The 17,090-nt window shown below is 40.1% G+C and overlaps 1 protein-coding gene across 9 annotated transcripts in view; it reads left to right on the plus strand.

Moving 5' to 3' along the window:
• UNC5D (unc-5 netrin receptor D) overlaps positions 1–17,090 on the plus strand; it is a 567,718-nt gene that overhangs the window by 542,908 nt on the left and 7,720 nt on the right. For 8 of the 9 annotated variants that reach the window (XM_067022440.1, XM_059049202.2, XM_067022443.1 and 5 more), the window contains one exon: positions 6,088–6,266. In XM_067022440.1, coding sequence (XP_066878541.1) covers positions 6,088–6,266 — 179 coding nt within the window. Of the gene's footprint in view, positions 1–6,087; positions 6,267–14,466; positions 14,549–17,090 lie in introns of all 9 variants that reach the window. The other variant, XM_067022444.1, reaches the window with a different exon arrangement.

Genomic DNA, 17,090 nt, shown 5'->3' on the forward strand with positions numbered 1-17,090 from the left:
TGACACAATAAACCAGATCGATTTAATTGATATTTATAGGACATTCCATCCAAAACCAGCATATTACACTTTCTTCTTAAGTGCACACAGAACATTCTCCAGGGTAGATCACATTGTGGGTCACAAAGCAAGCCTCAGTAAATTTAAGAAAATTAAAATCATATCCAGCATCTTTTCTGACCACAACACTATGAGATTAGAAATCAATTACAGGGTAAAACTATAAAAAACACAAACACATGGAGGCTAAACATTACTAAATAACCAAGAGATCACTGAAGAAATCAAAGAGGAAATAAAAAAATACCTACAGACAAATGACAATGAAAACACGTTTTCATTGGGATGCAGCAAAAGCAGTTCTAACAGAACTTTATAGCACTACAATCCTACCTCAAGAAACAAGAAAAATCTCAAACAATCTAACCTTACACCGAAAGGAACTAGAGAAAGAAGAACAAACAAAACCCAAAGTTGGTAGAAGGAAAGAAATCATAAAGAGCAGAGCAGAAATAAATAGAAACAAAAAAGCAATAGCAAAGATCAATAAAACTTGAGGCTGGTTCTTTGAGAAGATAAACAAAACTGGCAAACCATTAGCCAGACTCATCAAGAAAAAGAGGGAGAGGACTCAAATCAATAAAATTAGAAATGAAAAGGGAGAAGTTACAACAGACACCTCAGAAACACAAAGCATCATAAGACACTACTATAAGCAACTCCATGCCAATAAAATGGACAACCTGGAAGAAATGGACAAATTCTTAGAAAGGTATAACCTTCCAAGACAGAACCAGGAAGAAAGAGAAAATATAAACAGACCAATCACAGCACTGAAATTGAACTGTGATTAAAAATCTTCCAACAAAAAAAAGTCCAGGACCAGATGGCTTCACAGGTGGATTCTATCAAACATTTAGAGAAGAGCTAACACCCATCCTTCTCAAACTCTTCCAAAAAATTGCAGAGGAAGGAACACTCCCAAACTCATTCTATGATGCTGCCATAACCCATATACCAAAGCCAGACAGAGATACTACAATAAAAGAAAATTACAGGTCAATATCACTGATGTGTATAGATTCAAAAATCCTCAGCAAAATACTAGCAAACAGAATCCAATCACACATTAAAAGGATCATACATCATGATCAAGTGGGATTTACCCCAGGGATGCAGAGATTCTTCAGTATATGCAAATCAATCAATGTGATACACCATATTAACAAACTGAAGAATAAAAGCCAAATGATCATCTCAATAGATGCAGAAAAAGCTTTTGACAAAATTCAGCACCCATTATGATAAAAACGCTCCAGAGAGTGGGCATAGAGGGAACCCACCTAAACACAATAGAGGCCATATACAACAAACCCACAGCAAACATCATTCTCAATGGTGAAAAACTGAAAGCATTTCCTTTAAGATCAGGAACAAGACAAGGATGCCCACTCTTATTATTCAACGTAGCTTTTGAGGTCCTAGCCATGGCAATCAGAGAAGAAAAAGAAGTAAAAGGAATCCAAATAGGGAAAGAAGAAGTAAAACTGTCACTGTTTGCAGATGACATGATACATAGAGAATCCTAAAGATGCCACCAGAAAACTACTATAGCTAATCAATGAATTGGGTAAAGTTGCAGGATACAAAATTAATGCACAGAAATCTCTTGCATTTCTATACACTAACAACAAAAGATCAGAAAGAGAAATTAAGGAAACGATCCCATTCACCATTGCAACAAAAAAATAAAATACCTAGGAATAAACCTACCTAAGAAGGTAAAAGACTGTACTGAGAAAATTATAAGACACTGATGAAAGAAATCAAAGATGCCACAAACAGGTGGAGAGCTATACCATGTTCTTGGATTGGAAGAATCAAAATTGTGAAATGACTATACTCCCAAAAGCAATCTACAGATTCAATGCAATCCCTATCACATTACCACTGGCAGTTTTTTACAGAACTAGAACAAAAAATCTTAAAATTTGTATGGAGACACAAAAGACTCCAAAGAGCCAAAGCAGTCTTGAGGGAAATAAATGGAGCTGGAGGAATCAGACTCCCTGACTTCAGATTATACTACAAAGCTACAGTAATAAAGACAATATGGTACTGGCAGAAAAACAGAAACATAGATCAATGGAACAGGATAGAAAGCCCAGAGATTGGGCTTCCCTGGTGGCACAGTGGTTGAGAGTCCGCCTGCCAATGCAGGGGACACGGGCTCGTGCCCCGGTCCGGGAAGATCCCACATACTGTGGAGCAGCTAGGCCCGTGACCCATGGCCACTGAGCCTGCGCATCCGGAGCTGGTGCTCCACAACGGGAGAGGCCACAACAGTGAGAGGCCCGCGTATCACAAAAAATAAATAAATAAATAAAAGAAAAAGAAAGCCCAGAGATAAACCCACACACCTATCGTCAACTAATCTATGACAAAGGAGGCAAGGATATACAATGGAGAAAAGACAGTCTCTTCAATAAGTGGTGCTGGGAAAACTGGACAGCTACCTGTAGAAGTATGAAATTAGAACGCTCCCTAACACCATACACAAAAATAAACTCAAAATGGATTAAAAACCTACATGTAAGACCAGACACTATAAAACTCTTAAGAGGAAAACATAGGAAGAACACTCTTTGACATAAATCACAGCAAGATCTTTTTTGACCCACCTCCTAGAGTAATGGAAATAAAAATGAAAATAACAAAATGGGACCTAATGAAACTTAAAAGCTTTTGCACAGCCAAGGAAACCATAAACAAAATGAAAACAACAACACTAAGAATGGGAGAAAATATTTGCAAATGAATCAGAGGAGTAATCTCCAAAATATATAAACAGCTCATGCAGCTCAATATTAAAAAAGCAAACAACCCAATCGAAAAATGGGCAGAAGACCTAAATAGACATTTCTCCAAAGAAGACATAGAGATGGCCAAGAGGCACATGAAAAGCTGCTCAACATCACTAATTATTACAGAAATGCAAATCAAAACTACAATGAGGTATCACCTCACACCAGTTAGAATGGGCATCATCAGAAAATCTACAAACAGCAAATGCTGGAGAGGGTATGGAGAAAAGGGAACCCTCTTGCACTGTTGGTGGGAATGTAAATTAAGACAGCCACTATGGAGAACAGTATAGAGGTTCCTTTAAAAACTAAAAAGAGCATTACCATATGACCCAGCAGTCCCATTACTGGGCATATACTCAGTGAAAACCAAAATTCAAAAAGACACATGCACCCCAGTGTTCATTGCAGCACTATTTACAATAGCCAGGTCGTGGAAGCAACCTAAATGCCCATCGACAGACGAATGGATAAAGAAGATGTGGTACAAATATACAATGGAATATTACTCGCCATAAAAAGGAACAAAACTGAGTTATTTGTAGTGAGGTGGATGGACCTAGAGACTGTCATACAGAGTGAAGTAAGTCAGAAAGAGAAAAACAAATACTGTATGCTAACACATATATGTGGAATCTAGAAAAATGGTACAGATGAACTGGCTTGCAAGGTATAAACAGAGACACAGATGTAGAGAAGGTATGGACACCAAGGGGGTAAAGTGGGGGGGATGAATTGGGAGACTGGGGTTGATGTAATACACTAATATGTATAAAATAGATAATAAGAACTTGCTGTATAAAATAATATATAAAGGCAAAAAAAAGAGAAAGGAACTGACTACTCTGCCAAAAATAACTGCTTATCTAATCAATTTCTGTTCACTCAATAGCTACCCATCCTTCAAGGTCAACTCAAATGCCTCCTCCATGAAGCTCTACTACTCTTAATTCTTGAAATACAATGCAAATATCACTCAGAGAGCATTTTTCTGAACCACCCTGCTCTGTGGATTTTTGGTACTTGTCTTGATGCAGGGTGGTGTAGTGAACTGAGTCCTGGTAAAGGTATTAGGGTATCGGAATTCTAGTTTTAGCTATGGCACCAATTACCTGGGTAACTTCTACCAAAGTTTATAACCCCTGTGGAGTCTATAAAAAATGTCAAAGACTGATTAGGAAATTGAGGCTGAAGAAAGTCCTGTAGCATCCAAGGTCACTGAGCTACGAAATGTGAACTTATACTCCAAAGCAAGATATTTCTGACTCTGAAAACCACACTTTTTCTGTTAGTCCATCCTAAGGTCCAAAACTGGAAGAATTTTGATGAGTGTTGTTCTATAATAGTCCAGGGAATAGAACTAAAACCAGTAAGTAGAATCTGTTTAATCTGATAACATGTACTTTGAAGTTCCAAGAGTAAGATATAACGTGCAGCATTTCTCAAAAAGTATTTGACTATGTGACTGCTCTTTCTTGGAACATCTTCTGAGATACCCTGTGGGAATACTGGGTTAAGGCATTGTGTTTCCAAAACATCCCCCCATATGTAACTGTTGTTAAATGGTTACAGAAAGACAAAACACATTATCATTCATTAATAAGATCTTTGCATGAACTAGTTTCCTCAATTAACAGATTTTTGAAGATGTAAGACACACCAAGTCTGAAGGCTTATAGCTCCATGAGCCTGGACACTAGCCAAGAAGGGCTTCCATGGCTGTGGTGTCCACAGAAGGAGATGTGTAAAGGGCAGAAAAACATCAGGGGAAGCTCACGGGGGCAGTTCAGGAAGGGCATGTGTTGACTTAAAGGACAGCCCAAGTCGACAAGTTCCTAATGCAAAGGATAGTTTCTTGAGGTTTAAACAGTGCTAACTAGTCCCTTAACCCGACCTCAGATTTGTGTTTTAATTTCCCTTTGCATTAGTTTTCTTCTCTTGCATAACAAATTACCACAAATCTATCAGAAAAAAACAACACCCGCTTATTGTCCCACATTTTTTGAGGGCAGAAGTCTAGGCATGGCCTAACTGGGTTCTCTGATCAGGATCTCACAAGGCTGAGGTCAGGGTGGTGGTGGCAGCAGTACTTTCTCACCTGGAGCTCAGAGGTTTGTCCCCAAATTTATTAGGGTTGTTGACGAGTTCAGGTCCTTGTGGCTGTAGGACTGAAGTCCCCAATTACTTGCTGGCTGTTGGACAGGGCTCACTCTCAGCTCCTCGGGGACACCCTCAGTTCCTAGCTTCACCCCCTCCCACCCCCAACCATAGGCAGTTCACAGCATGGCTATTTGCTTTCTTCCAGGCCAGCAGGAGAGATACCTCCAGATAGGAGCTGCATCTTCCCTCTTTTAAGAGCCACTTGATTGGGTCAGGTCTGCCTGAATCACAGAAGTGATTCAGCTACCTTTCAAGCCTTAAAATTCTGTTAGTCCATATAAACTTTCAACAACTATTCTAATATGACGGATGGATGTGTGATTTCACATTGGATATGATGATCTAATTGTTATGATGTATAACTAATCCTCACTGGACAGCTCTTAAGTCAGAAGAGTGGGCAGACAGCAGCCGGAAGCTCTCCAGCCTGCAGCACTCGGCTGGCTAGTCCAAGGTCTCATCGCAGACTCATGGCTGCCTCCCATTTTACAAAAGCAATTTAATTCTGAAACAAAACCAAAATATTTACTATAGAATCACACTTGAGGCCTGGGAGAAATACAAACTTGAAAATGATCAACATCCAATCAGGTCCCCTTTGTAGCTTTCCTGACACGTGGCTTCCCAGCCAGCTCCTTTGATCAGCGCATTCTTCTCTGATCAGCTCTGACTCTCAGAAGGTCTCCCTTCCAGTGAACTGAAGTCTGTCATCTGGTACCTTCTTCCTACAGATCCTAGATTTTTTTTTTTTTTTTTGAGAATTAAAAAAAAAATCTAATTCTGATCTCACCTGACACCTCCTTGGATGCAGGAAGCTGAAGATTGTGACTCCCCTGATTGGAAGAGGCTTTTGTAAAGCTCCAGTACACGGTTTCCTAGGCTACTAGAGACATTATTTACTATTTTAGAAGAGAGGGGAACTTGTCAGTGTATTTTACAGGCTCCCACAACAGGCAAGCATTTTTCGCATGTGTGTTAACACAACTTTTCTTAAAAATAAATAAGTGTTGACCAGTAAGGCTTCTACTTAGATCTGATCCTGCTTTCCTTATTTTGTTTACAGAATGAAAGAGAGACCATCACTTTCTTTGCACAAGAGGACAGCACTTTCCCTGCACAGACTGGCCCCAAAGCCTTCAAAATTCCCTACTCCATCAGACAGCGGATTTGTGCTACATTTGACACCCCCAATGCCAAAGGCAAGGACTGGCAGATGTTAGCACAGAAAAACAGCATCAACAGGTAATTGGGGGCAACTTCAAAAAGAGGATTTTACTGGGCTTCCCTGGTGGCGCAGTGGTTGGGAGTCCGCCTGCCGATGCGGGGGACACGGGTTCGTGCCCCGGTCCGGGAGGATCCCGCGTGCCGCGGAGCGGCTGGGCCCGTGAGCCATGGCCGCTGGGCCTGCGCGTCCGGAGCCTGTGCCCCGCAGCGGGAGAGGCCACAACAGTGAGAGGCCCGCGTACCACAAAAAAAAAAAAAAAAAAAAAAAAAAAAAAAAAAAAAAAGAGGATTTTACTAAAAGAGCTTGAAAAGTAAAATGGGGTGGGTGTATCCCTGTGGTTTCCAGGCCCTGATATCTTTATGGATTTCTCTGGCTGTATTTCATGTGAAATCTGGACAAGGAGGTGGGAAAAGAACAAAAATATGACACAGTGTGTGGCCCTTCCTGCCACCCCGCTCTGCCTTTGGGGACGTTATGGAAAAGTCCTACTTTAGTCCTGGTCCCATCTCCAGGTTTGCTAATTGGGCCACCATAACGGAGGTTTAGACTTTGTCATCTTGGTGCTGGTGAGGGATCCCAGAGTCTTGAGACAGTGATGGAGAAACAAGAAGCAAGTTTCTCACACCTCCTCCCCCGCATCGGGTAACCTTAAGTGTTATTTAACCCCTAATAAGGATATGCTCAGCCTGAAGAAGTGGGTGCGTGAATGTAAAAAAGGAAGTTTGAGATGATACCTCTCAGGTCTGAAGGCAGAGGGCATTAAACAAGCAAAAGTCTGCTGCTTAAACCGACACTATTCATTACTGGGCTACTGTCGCGGTTGAGTTGAAAGGAGAATAGAGAGATTCATAGTGGGCGCTCGTACTTTGATGAGAAAAAGCAGGGGTGATGCTATTCAGAGCAACACTGATGGGGGGGCCAGTTAGGGCTCAGCTTGAGGGATGACTGGTGGGGAAAAGGCATTGACAAATAGGATCTCCTCTCTCACTAACCCACCCTGCAAACCCCAGAATAAAAAAAGAACAAGTTTTCCCAGCACCCTTTTCCTTCCCTTTCCTTTGGTACTTTTTTTTTCTTTTGAGACAAAGCCTTATTTTTCTTACTGTTTGGCTTACTCTGTCATTTCCATTTTTTTTTGTTCTTTGTTTTCACAGACATCCTACCTGACTCTTTCTTCTCTGAAAGGAAGGTAGATGTCTGCCAAGAAAGGATAGAGGGCTGCTCCCTGTTTCAAAAGGGATCCAGAAGCCAAGAACGAAGGGCCCAACTAGAAAGCAGTCAGACTCAGAGAGGAAAATCAAGAGAGAAGGCATGGCTGTAAGAGAAAATGGAATTTACAGACAGGCAGGCCCCAGAAGAACACATTCTTGAAAAAGGCAGATGGTGAAAATGAGAGAATACAAAAATGTCTGAGTGTATAGGGGGAAAAAAAATTAGGTTGAATTTTTCCCAGCAACTTTGATAAAGGATGAGATGTGTCATGTATAACCTATGAACACCACGACTATGTCAGGTTCACTTTCTGATCAACCTGGGGACAAGAATGAAAAACTAAGCCAGAGGATGGAATTTGGTCTAAAGAAAGAAAAATGAACATTGGGCAGGGACTCAGAAGCTCTGTCCAGCAGCCCTGATTCTACAGCTAATACCAGTCTGCCCAAACCCATCACTTACCATCCCTATGTTACCTTTTCTACAGATGCAATTCATAGAATTCAAACTACATTAATTCTCTGATCCATTCTGGCAATAAGAGTTTATGATTTTTAATTCACCACTTACAAGAAAATAATTGCCACAAAATATCTACCTACCCATGGATGCTGGCATTAATTTGTTAAAGAAGCATGTGCATGTTCCTGCCTTGCTCATTTTATTCTCCATTTACAGTAATCATATGAGAACTACACAGGTTGCCTCCAAAGCCTTCAGTTTCTGAGCTTGCACAGTAGGGAAAACGCATTTCAAACTGGGAGACTAAGGTTAGCATCCTTTTGTGTCTGGGCTCTAATGAGCAGTAAATAGCTACACAGGAGCACGCTTGTCCCCTCCAATGTCGGAGTCAAAAAAGGCAACCATTTGATACGCCTGTTTGTTTTTGCTTGCTTTTGTTTCTCCCTAAGACCCCTCTCTCCAGAAAAGCCTAAACGTCCTTAGTATACAAAATTCAAACAACCTACTCTATGGAAAGTTTCAAACATGGTTCTAAGAAACTGTCCATCTTAAATAAATGCTAGTTAGTCCCTTTGAAATGTTCACAATTAATAGCAAGTTAGAATAGCATGAATGCACGGAATCTTTGTGTTTAAATAAGGTTTAATCTTTAAACCTCATTTAGCTACCATATTCAACTTCAGTGAATGGCATTTCCTTCCTCTTTATTCTCTAGCTTACCTCCCCAATAGTTGTCTCATTATGGAGTAAGAACGATTCAAACTCGGGGTTAGCAGGCTTTTTTCTGTTAAAGAACCAGAGACAGTAAATAGTTTAGGCCATATATGATCTATTGCAACTACTCACCAATTATTCAACTCTGCTTCTGCGGTGTGAGAGCAGCCACAGGAAATATCTAAACAAACAGGCGGGCTGTGTCCCAATAAACATTATTTACAAGAGGAGGCAATGTATTTGGCCTACAGTACATAGTCTGCTGACCCCTCATTTAAATGAGTCTGCTCATATTTAGTAAAACTTTCATAGGACCTGTTGCTGCAGTCAGAGTTACACCTGAGGCTAAGCTAAGGCACAGGATAAGGCCCCTTTCTGCAAGCTGGTGTTGTTCCGGCAGAAATGGCCACGAAGATAGATATCCAGAGAAGCCAAAAGAGAAAGATGATGGAAAATCACCTCGCACCATGTTAGCTAATTCTCATTCTGCAGAAATTGTCAAGTTCGTTATACGTTTTCACTACTGTAGCAGAAATGTATCTTCTCGTACATGGGAGGAAACATATGGGACAGAGACGAAGGAGATTTTCAGATGTAATTTGTCACAACTTCTTATTGTGTAATCCCAAATCACTGGTCTTGCTCCCTTAGGGCTACAGATAATATAGTACTTATTATACTACATAATCATCAGTCGCTAATGTGATCATTAATGTGTGTTAAAACACAGAGATCTGACGTTGTCAATGTGCCGATATTATTGGGTAAGAAAGCTGTTGGTTGGCTTGAGATTTCATCAACCCTGGGATCACGAGAGAAAGATGATCGATCACAAAGCACAGAGTCGGTCTTCCATTAGGTAATTCACCTAACCTTGATCTTGTGACAGCACCTTTACCTTGACTCCCCCCTTCCCTTCAATTTCCAAAAGTGAAAAACGAGTAAAGCAACAGCCCTCAGACCATGAAGGAAGCGTTTTTAAAGGGAGTGCAAGGAAACATTCACTGTTATCGTGTTGCCAGGGAAAATGTTCTCCTCCTTTCGGTAAATGCAAATGTCCCTGATGATGATTTGCCTTTCTGCCTAACAAGTTTCGACTTAGATCTGAATAGGAGAGAAGATACATGAAATAGAAGTTAAAGGCTTAGAATATGAGACATGTCAGTGGGTGCACTTAAGGCAGCAACGCAGGTGGCTTTGCAACTTGCTTGGCGTATGGATTATGATAAATAAGGCGCACAGCCTAGCAAAGAATGTCATAGTTAACGGTTGCAATTACAGTTTCTGTGGGCAAACTGACGATTACTCAGAGTCCATACTTGCCGCATTTTAGAGCTGAGGTTGCACACTTATTCTACAAATCCAGCTGCAATAACTCTCCTCTGCAAGGCTCTTGGTCACAGGTGATCGGTAGGTAGGTGGGACTAATAAAGAGTTGATCAAGTAGGAGTAGATGGTGGGGAGCTTTGCCGAGAACTAAACAAACTAAGTAATATCAGAAACTAACTGCTTCAGCTAGAAGTAATCTTCCATATCTAAACTTCCATAGCACTTTGTATTTTTATGATACTTCTTTAGTTTTTTAATTACAGTGAGACATACCTAGATAGTACTATCTAGTTCGGGGAAATTCAAGAAATTTGTCTTGAATGAATGACATGAACTTTTTCTTTGGATAGTATACTTGACCTTAAAAACTTGCCTCCTAATAGAATTGAATAAGTGTCAAAGGATTTTGAAAGTTGGTCTCCAAAGAGAGCAGGTTACGTGGCTGACACCGTGGTGGAGGATTCCTATCTTTCAGTACCTGAAATTCTACTATTGGATCATTCTTCTTGAAGGCCTCATGATTTTCATATTCCAGAAACCCTTGTGAAAACATAGCCAGCTTGACCAAGTTGCCGTGGGAACAGATGCTGGATAAAGTGCATGAGATACAAGAGGATGAGGAGAAGGGAGGTGCCAAAATGGAAGAAAGGATTCCAAGATGGGAAGGAGTAGACGAATCACACTTATTAACAGTTTCTCATAATAGTACGCTTGTTTGAAACTGCGTAAGCATTGCCAGAGAAACATATTTATTTTTGGTCAGCTGGGTAAATAGTTCAAATGTATTTTGGATGTTAATGTTTTTGGGTGATGGTATAGAAATCATGAGCAAATGAAATTTCTCAAACTTCATGGCTGAACAGCGGTGCTACAGTAACTTGTTTTTCCACCAAATCTTTTAACAGGACCTCTAATGAGAAGCAGAATCTTCTCACGTTGAGGTCAAATCCTTTTATTCCCTCAATCCGCCCTCTTAATTGGATACACAGGAACAGTGAAATGGCCAGAGGACAGTGGGAAAGGACAGAGGAAGGTCGCAAGACAGTTCATTAATCTGTCTCTGAGTAACTCTTGAGAATTCACTAAAAGTGGAAGTCTCGGGGCCAGCTTTCTTTTGGGGTGAAGGAAGGAGGAGGAAAAGAGAGAGAGAAAGTGATTACAAAATATATACAGAATGCCTGCTTCACAGGCAGACCACCAAGGGTGGTCACTCAGGGACCCATGAGACTAGATATTTTCACTCTTGTGTTTTGGGATTTGCTAGGATTACACCAAATGAAGCTGTCTGGGCTCTGCAGACTAGAGGCTAGAAAACACATCCTAACCTTTAAATAATAAAAATGGATGTGAGGCTGCCATTTCCAAAAAACAATATTCATGACTCTTCTAAGGAGAATCAATGCACAGGAAGATAGCATTCATTACACAGATCCTTGGAGGCAAAATATGATAAAGCTCAAATCAGATTTTCTCGTTCTGGCCCAATGGACTTGTGCAGAGTCTGGATTTGACGAGCCCTCAGTGTGAAGCCAGAGGGACCCAACACAGCCAAGTGGTGGGTGTTCAGGCTTCATTTCACTTAAGTTAGGGACTCATGAAACTGCCTACTAATATGAATCTGAAAGCAGCCTAGGGCCATTTTAGCCATGAACAAACTGTATATGGCTTATAAGTGGCAGGTGTTTCTCCTAAAGGGAGAGAAACTGTTTCTATCCCTCCAAGAGAACCAAAGTCGCCCTCCCACTCTAAGCTGCAAGGGGGGGTGACAAGGGGCGAGTTTGCCTTGGTCTTTGAAGGACTAGGTTTCCCTCCTTTAAGCTAATGTAGTTTTCAGAAAAGATGGACATGCCCAAGCCCCTTTATAGCCGAAATAATCCCCTTCACGGGTCTGTCTCAAAGAGACCTGGAAAAGCTGACAAAGTCACAGTCCCTGGATGTGATGTTTTCATAATTTGAGAAAATGAAATTACGGGAAGGATTTTGCCTAATTCATTAGAGAGTCCTTTAATAAAGTGCTTAACTATTTCTTTGAGATTATTTGTGAGGTTTTATTGAAACACACTGAGTATTTTGCAAAAGGAAAGATCAATATTTCTCCCTTTCCCCCTTCAGGATTAGCACTCTGGTCTTTTCTCTTGGAACAAAGAGTGGTCATTCTCTGTTACCCTCAGGATTCTTGAAAATGTCTCAACGTTATTGAACATTAAATGAGACGTATTTTTCTATGCTATATCCCAATTCAAAGAAAAGTTATCATTTGATTTTGCAGTTTTCATTGCCTTTCATTGCAAGATATGAGAAATTAGCAGAGCCTTATCAGGAATGAAACTGGAGAATTGAAAACAAGAGTCTACAACTGGTTTTATTCCTGTCTGGCAACTCACAGGGGGTCCTAAAGGCTCCAGGGCTAACATAAATTTTCCAAAGAAGGAAGAATCCTTGCTAGTCCCTTTCAGGAGCCAGATAATGAAATAGGCAAAAGGAAGAACTATGAGGGGAATTTTATTGCCAAATTAATTGACCCAAAAGAATTAATGTACCGCCTTTAAGGCATGGCAGAGTGGAACTCAGCATGTTTTCAACTGCCTGTATCTTTTCCTTTGGGGTTCCCCATACCAGCTTCCTTTCATTTGAAGGCACAGGGGGGCAATAGGCAGAGGTGACATAAAGGCAAGCATCTTTTGCTTATTCTTTAGGAAATGAAACAGACTTGCTTTATCCTGAAAGCTACTCTGCTGTTTGTTGAGTACCCAGTGAGGATGAAGTTTTGGGATGAAAGCTTGAGGAATGGACCAAACGCTTATGCTGTGGTCCAGTTACCGCTGTCCAGTATAAATGGCTTTTCTCTTCTATTTACATTTAAAGAACCATAGGGAGGGATGGTTTTGGTCACATAAGAGGCTTTCATTAAATGAGACAATTACGATGATAGCGGGGATATTAATTTTTTTTTCATTATGACTATGTTTCAGTTCCCTATTTGGTACTATACAGTAGGACTATGCACCATTCTTGTAATGATGTCTCCCAATTTATTATAGGCAGCTTAACTGAGTTTTCACTTTCTATGCTGCCAACCTACCAGGAAGATATTTTTCAAATATGCTTTTTTAAAAAAAAAAAAAAAAAAGTTGACTTAGCTATAAATGGCAACAGCTTATAGAATATAAACATACTTGCTGTCTTAATGTTACAGGTGCAAGTGCTCCCTTGTACTTGGAAGTGCTGGGTGACATCCTAAATTCTGAATGAAAGTATGGCATATACCTGGGACGAGGCTGTCTTCTTGTGCTAAGGATGTTAGGCTGCAGTGCACATGTGGTCCCCTGCTAGGTTTTATTACAGAGGAAATTCATTCTCACCATTAGTTACAAAGAAGAGCTTACAGCTTTCAAATAGGCGTGTCAGCCCCCTGGTAGCATGGCTCTGAGTAACTAAGATAAAAGCTTTGTTATCTGGAATTCAGAACGAAAGGGAGTGTCCCTTATAGGCCACACATAGTCAGATAGAACTAAGACCCTAAGCAGGCAGACTCCAGCTTTAAGCACACACAAGCACGTGCCCTTGGCAGCTCTTCCAGTATGCATGTCCCCAGGGCTCAGATAGAGTCTCAGACCTGTGCCCCGTTCAGTTACTGTTATCTAATCTTTCTGTTAACTGATTGAGGATTTAGATGTTACTATTCCCTAAGACATTTGTATTTGAATACTGCTTTCAAGTACTAAAGGAACGGAAGTATCTTTCAATTCACACTGGACACCTAGACACTTTTCCTTTCCATAAAATGAGCCCTGCATTGCAACAGTGTATAAAGACTTACATGGCAGAATTTTATCATGGTCCTTGATTCTCTCTTCCTCTTTCTACCCGAAAAAGAAAACAGATGGCACAATAACTATTTCCAGAAATTCTCGAAATAACCTAATTTTCGTTATTAGTTTAACGCGGTCATTCATTTGAAGATGTATTTTGAAAACTGAGATTCTATATAAAAATTTGGTGGTTGACCCATATACACCATTATAAGTTGGCCTCTGTCTAGCTAGTGAAATTGCTAAAGATTCATGTTCCCAATTCTGCCCCGGCTTCCACATAAAGAATGGAATTTTAATTGGGCTGGGGGACAGCTCAGATAAGGAAGTCTCAGAAAGAAGAAATTAATCATAGTAATAAAACAACTCCTCAGGGGCTCAGGTGAATAGAAAGCATGTAGGCTCAACAAAATGAAATTAAACTTAATTAACTATGACTACTCAGTGAATTTACATGGATAAATCTATTCAGCTGTCTTAGCATGTGGTATTTTAGTTTATCTGTACTTTTTCAGTGAGAGGTCCAAAGAAAAAGATGGGGTCACTGAGTCTACAGGACTCGGGACAAATAAACTTAAGACATAGGATGATTCTAAAGTAAATTCTTAAAATTTAGAGAGTAAATAATCTTATGTACACAGTATGCAGCATCTTTATGAACCACAAAAACATAAATCTTATTTTTCAGAATTACCTCAGTCGATCAGAATTTGAAAAGGCTATGACAAAAGATTCAGTGCATAAAGAAGTAACAATATGAAGCATCTAAGGCAAGCATAATAAACATTTACTTCTTTAAACATTTTTCAAAGAGAAAAGAAAAAATTGTTTTGTTTTGAGCCATCCACCTGAATTTCAAGATGACTGTTTTTGCCAAATGTTCCTTATTCATTTCAAAAAAAAAAAAAAAAAAAATCAAACTCAGGAAATCAACTGTTGCTATGAATTCTATTTTATAGTATTAACAATGTTCCCGGAATTGTGTGTGCATTTACCTGCTGGTGTCCAAATGCACCAGCATTATTATGAAGAGAAGTGGGTCACACAGATTGGGATCAAAATAATTTCAAAAGGGAGGTATGGAGATAACCAAATGGATATAGGGGATACCAATTTTCAAAAAAAATCATAATGCATTTGCACACATGTAAGCAGTAAAATAATCCAACTATGTTTGAGAAATAGCCTATAGCATTAGCACTTTAGTGTCTTTTGTCTATTAATTCTTCTGGTGTGGACAAGTAAGTGTAGTTTAATAGGATGTCTGTTTATCACAAAGCTGACTGAATCCTTTTTAATAAGGCTGACATGCTCCTACGTGTATTTACTAAAATTAAGTGCAATTTGAGATTTATGTGTGTTGCCGAGTGTACTTGTATAAATTCAGAGCATCAATCTGGAACATACTTTGGGGAGCACATTTCACTTGCTACAGTATGTTCAGAGATCCCTGCCAAGGGAGAGTTCTATTTCTGCCTCTTTGATCATTTAGCTTCCTGTAGCCCTGGGTGCCTAGTCTACAAATCCGGGCATTTGCAGGACTTCTCAGAACCAAGTGGCTGGCAAGAGTTATCCTTCAGCTCTGCTCTTCTTCCTCGAGGCAGGTGCACTTAAAACACCTTCACACTGCTGCTGGATTCATGAATATTTTGAATAGCATGTTGGGACAAAGATTCATCACAACCTCCAAAACATAGTCTGTATGCCTTTCCTAAAGTTTTGCTTTTGCGTTTTCACGCCCAGATCTTTTTCTCATGTCTTGAAATGTCAAAGCTCCCCAGACGTTACCAAGAATAAAGGTCTCAGAGTGCTTGGGGCAGGACATGTAGCTTGAGGACGCAGCAACTTTCACCCTCTAGGTGCTTATTTTCAGATGTAGCACAAAATGAAAGTTCAATCTCATCCTCTCTGAAATTGCTACTATGTGTGGAAATCTAGTTTGGGTAAATAAGACAACATGGAACATAGTCAGCACCATGACCTAGGTGCTAAATCTGGCCCAACACCTGCTTTTCTATAGCCCCAGAGCTAGAATGGTTTCAGGAGGATAAACAAAACAAGAGTGATAGATGTGGTGTGATATGTGAAAAGTGTATGACATTCAAATTTCAGTGTCTCTAAATAAAGTTTTATTGGAACACAGACATGCACATTCACTTATGTATGGCCATTTCACACTACCATGGCAAAGTTGAATAGCTGCTACACAGACCAGATGTGGCCCCTACGGTCAAAAATACTTGCTGTCTGGGCCTTTAAAGAAATAGTTTGTCAACCCCTGGTATAGAATAAAGGGTAGCTTTGGGGTTCATAGGATCACAAGGAACCAGTCACTCCAACAGATACTAGTCCATTGTGGTTCAGTAGGAAATACAAAATATAAACCTTCAATAATATGAGAAACCTGTGCTTCTTTTTGTTGTGCTTGCCAGCATTATTTTTCTTTTGAAATGACAATGGAGAGCATAAAGAATTATTTCCCCACTCCAGGAAACAATGCGTGTCAATGGTCAGTATTCTCATTAATTACATGGAAAGACATTATCACACAGCCCACCCAGAATCCACTCACACAGTCTCTCGGTTTTTGCCTCTTTCTCAGCTATCCTCCAGTTTGTATTCTGCCTGAACATTGGTTGGGGTGTACCAACCTATTTATAGACCTGGAGATACAGCAACTTTCCCCACAAACAGCTCCCTACAACTAAAAGGACGTGGCAGTATTCAAAACAACGTTTTGAATAAAAGGAACTAGGATCCCTTCAACTACAGAAGCAACATTTGCTTTGCCATTTCTATTAGTGTAGAAATAAATAACTATATTTGATTCCAAGGCCAGCTATGGAGGGGGTGGCGATGAGGAGAAGGAAAGAAAGATAAAAGGAAAAGAAACTGGAGAGAATAGTTTTAAGCCGGCCTTCTCCCTCTCTCAATTAAAGATTCAGATGTAGTGGAAAGCATATATCATACCCTGATATTTATGCTATTTGGCAACAAACTGGCTGTAAGTAGTGTCGTAAGACCTTTGAATAAAATAGCACTTGATTCACTCAGAATTACTATGTGTGTGTGTGTGTGTGTGTTGCTTGTAAATGATAACGTGCCCTTAAAAGCTTGTCTGCGCTTCCACTTGCTCTTGGCTACACGAGTCTGCTTTGTGATTATATGCTGAGTCTGCTGATGGAAAGTTGTACCATCCTCAAAATAGGCAATTCTTGGTGGACTCTGGAAAATCTTTCCAACTCATCAGAATTTTACCAGAGGTGACATTTCTATCCCTGCTGCAAAAGTACCTGTGAAAAACTGTGACCT

Source organism: Kogia breviceps, chromosome 20, assembly GCF_026419965.1.
Source record: "Kogia breviceps isolate mKogBre1 chromosome 20, mKogBre1 haplotype 1, whole genome shotgun sequence".
NCBI classification, from domain to species: domain Eukaryota; kingdom Metazoa; phylum Chordata; class Mammalia; order Artiodactyla; family Physeteridae; genus Kogia; species Kogia breviceps.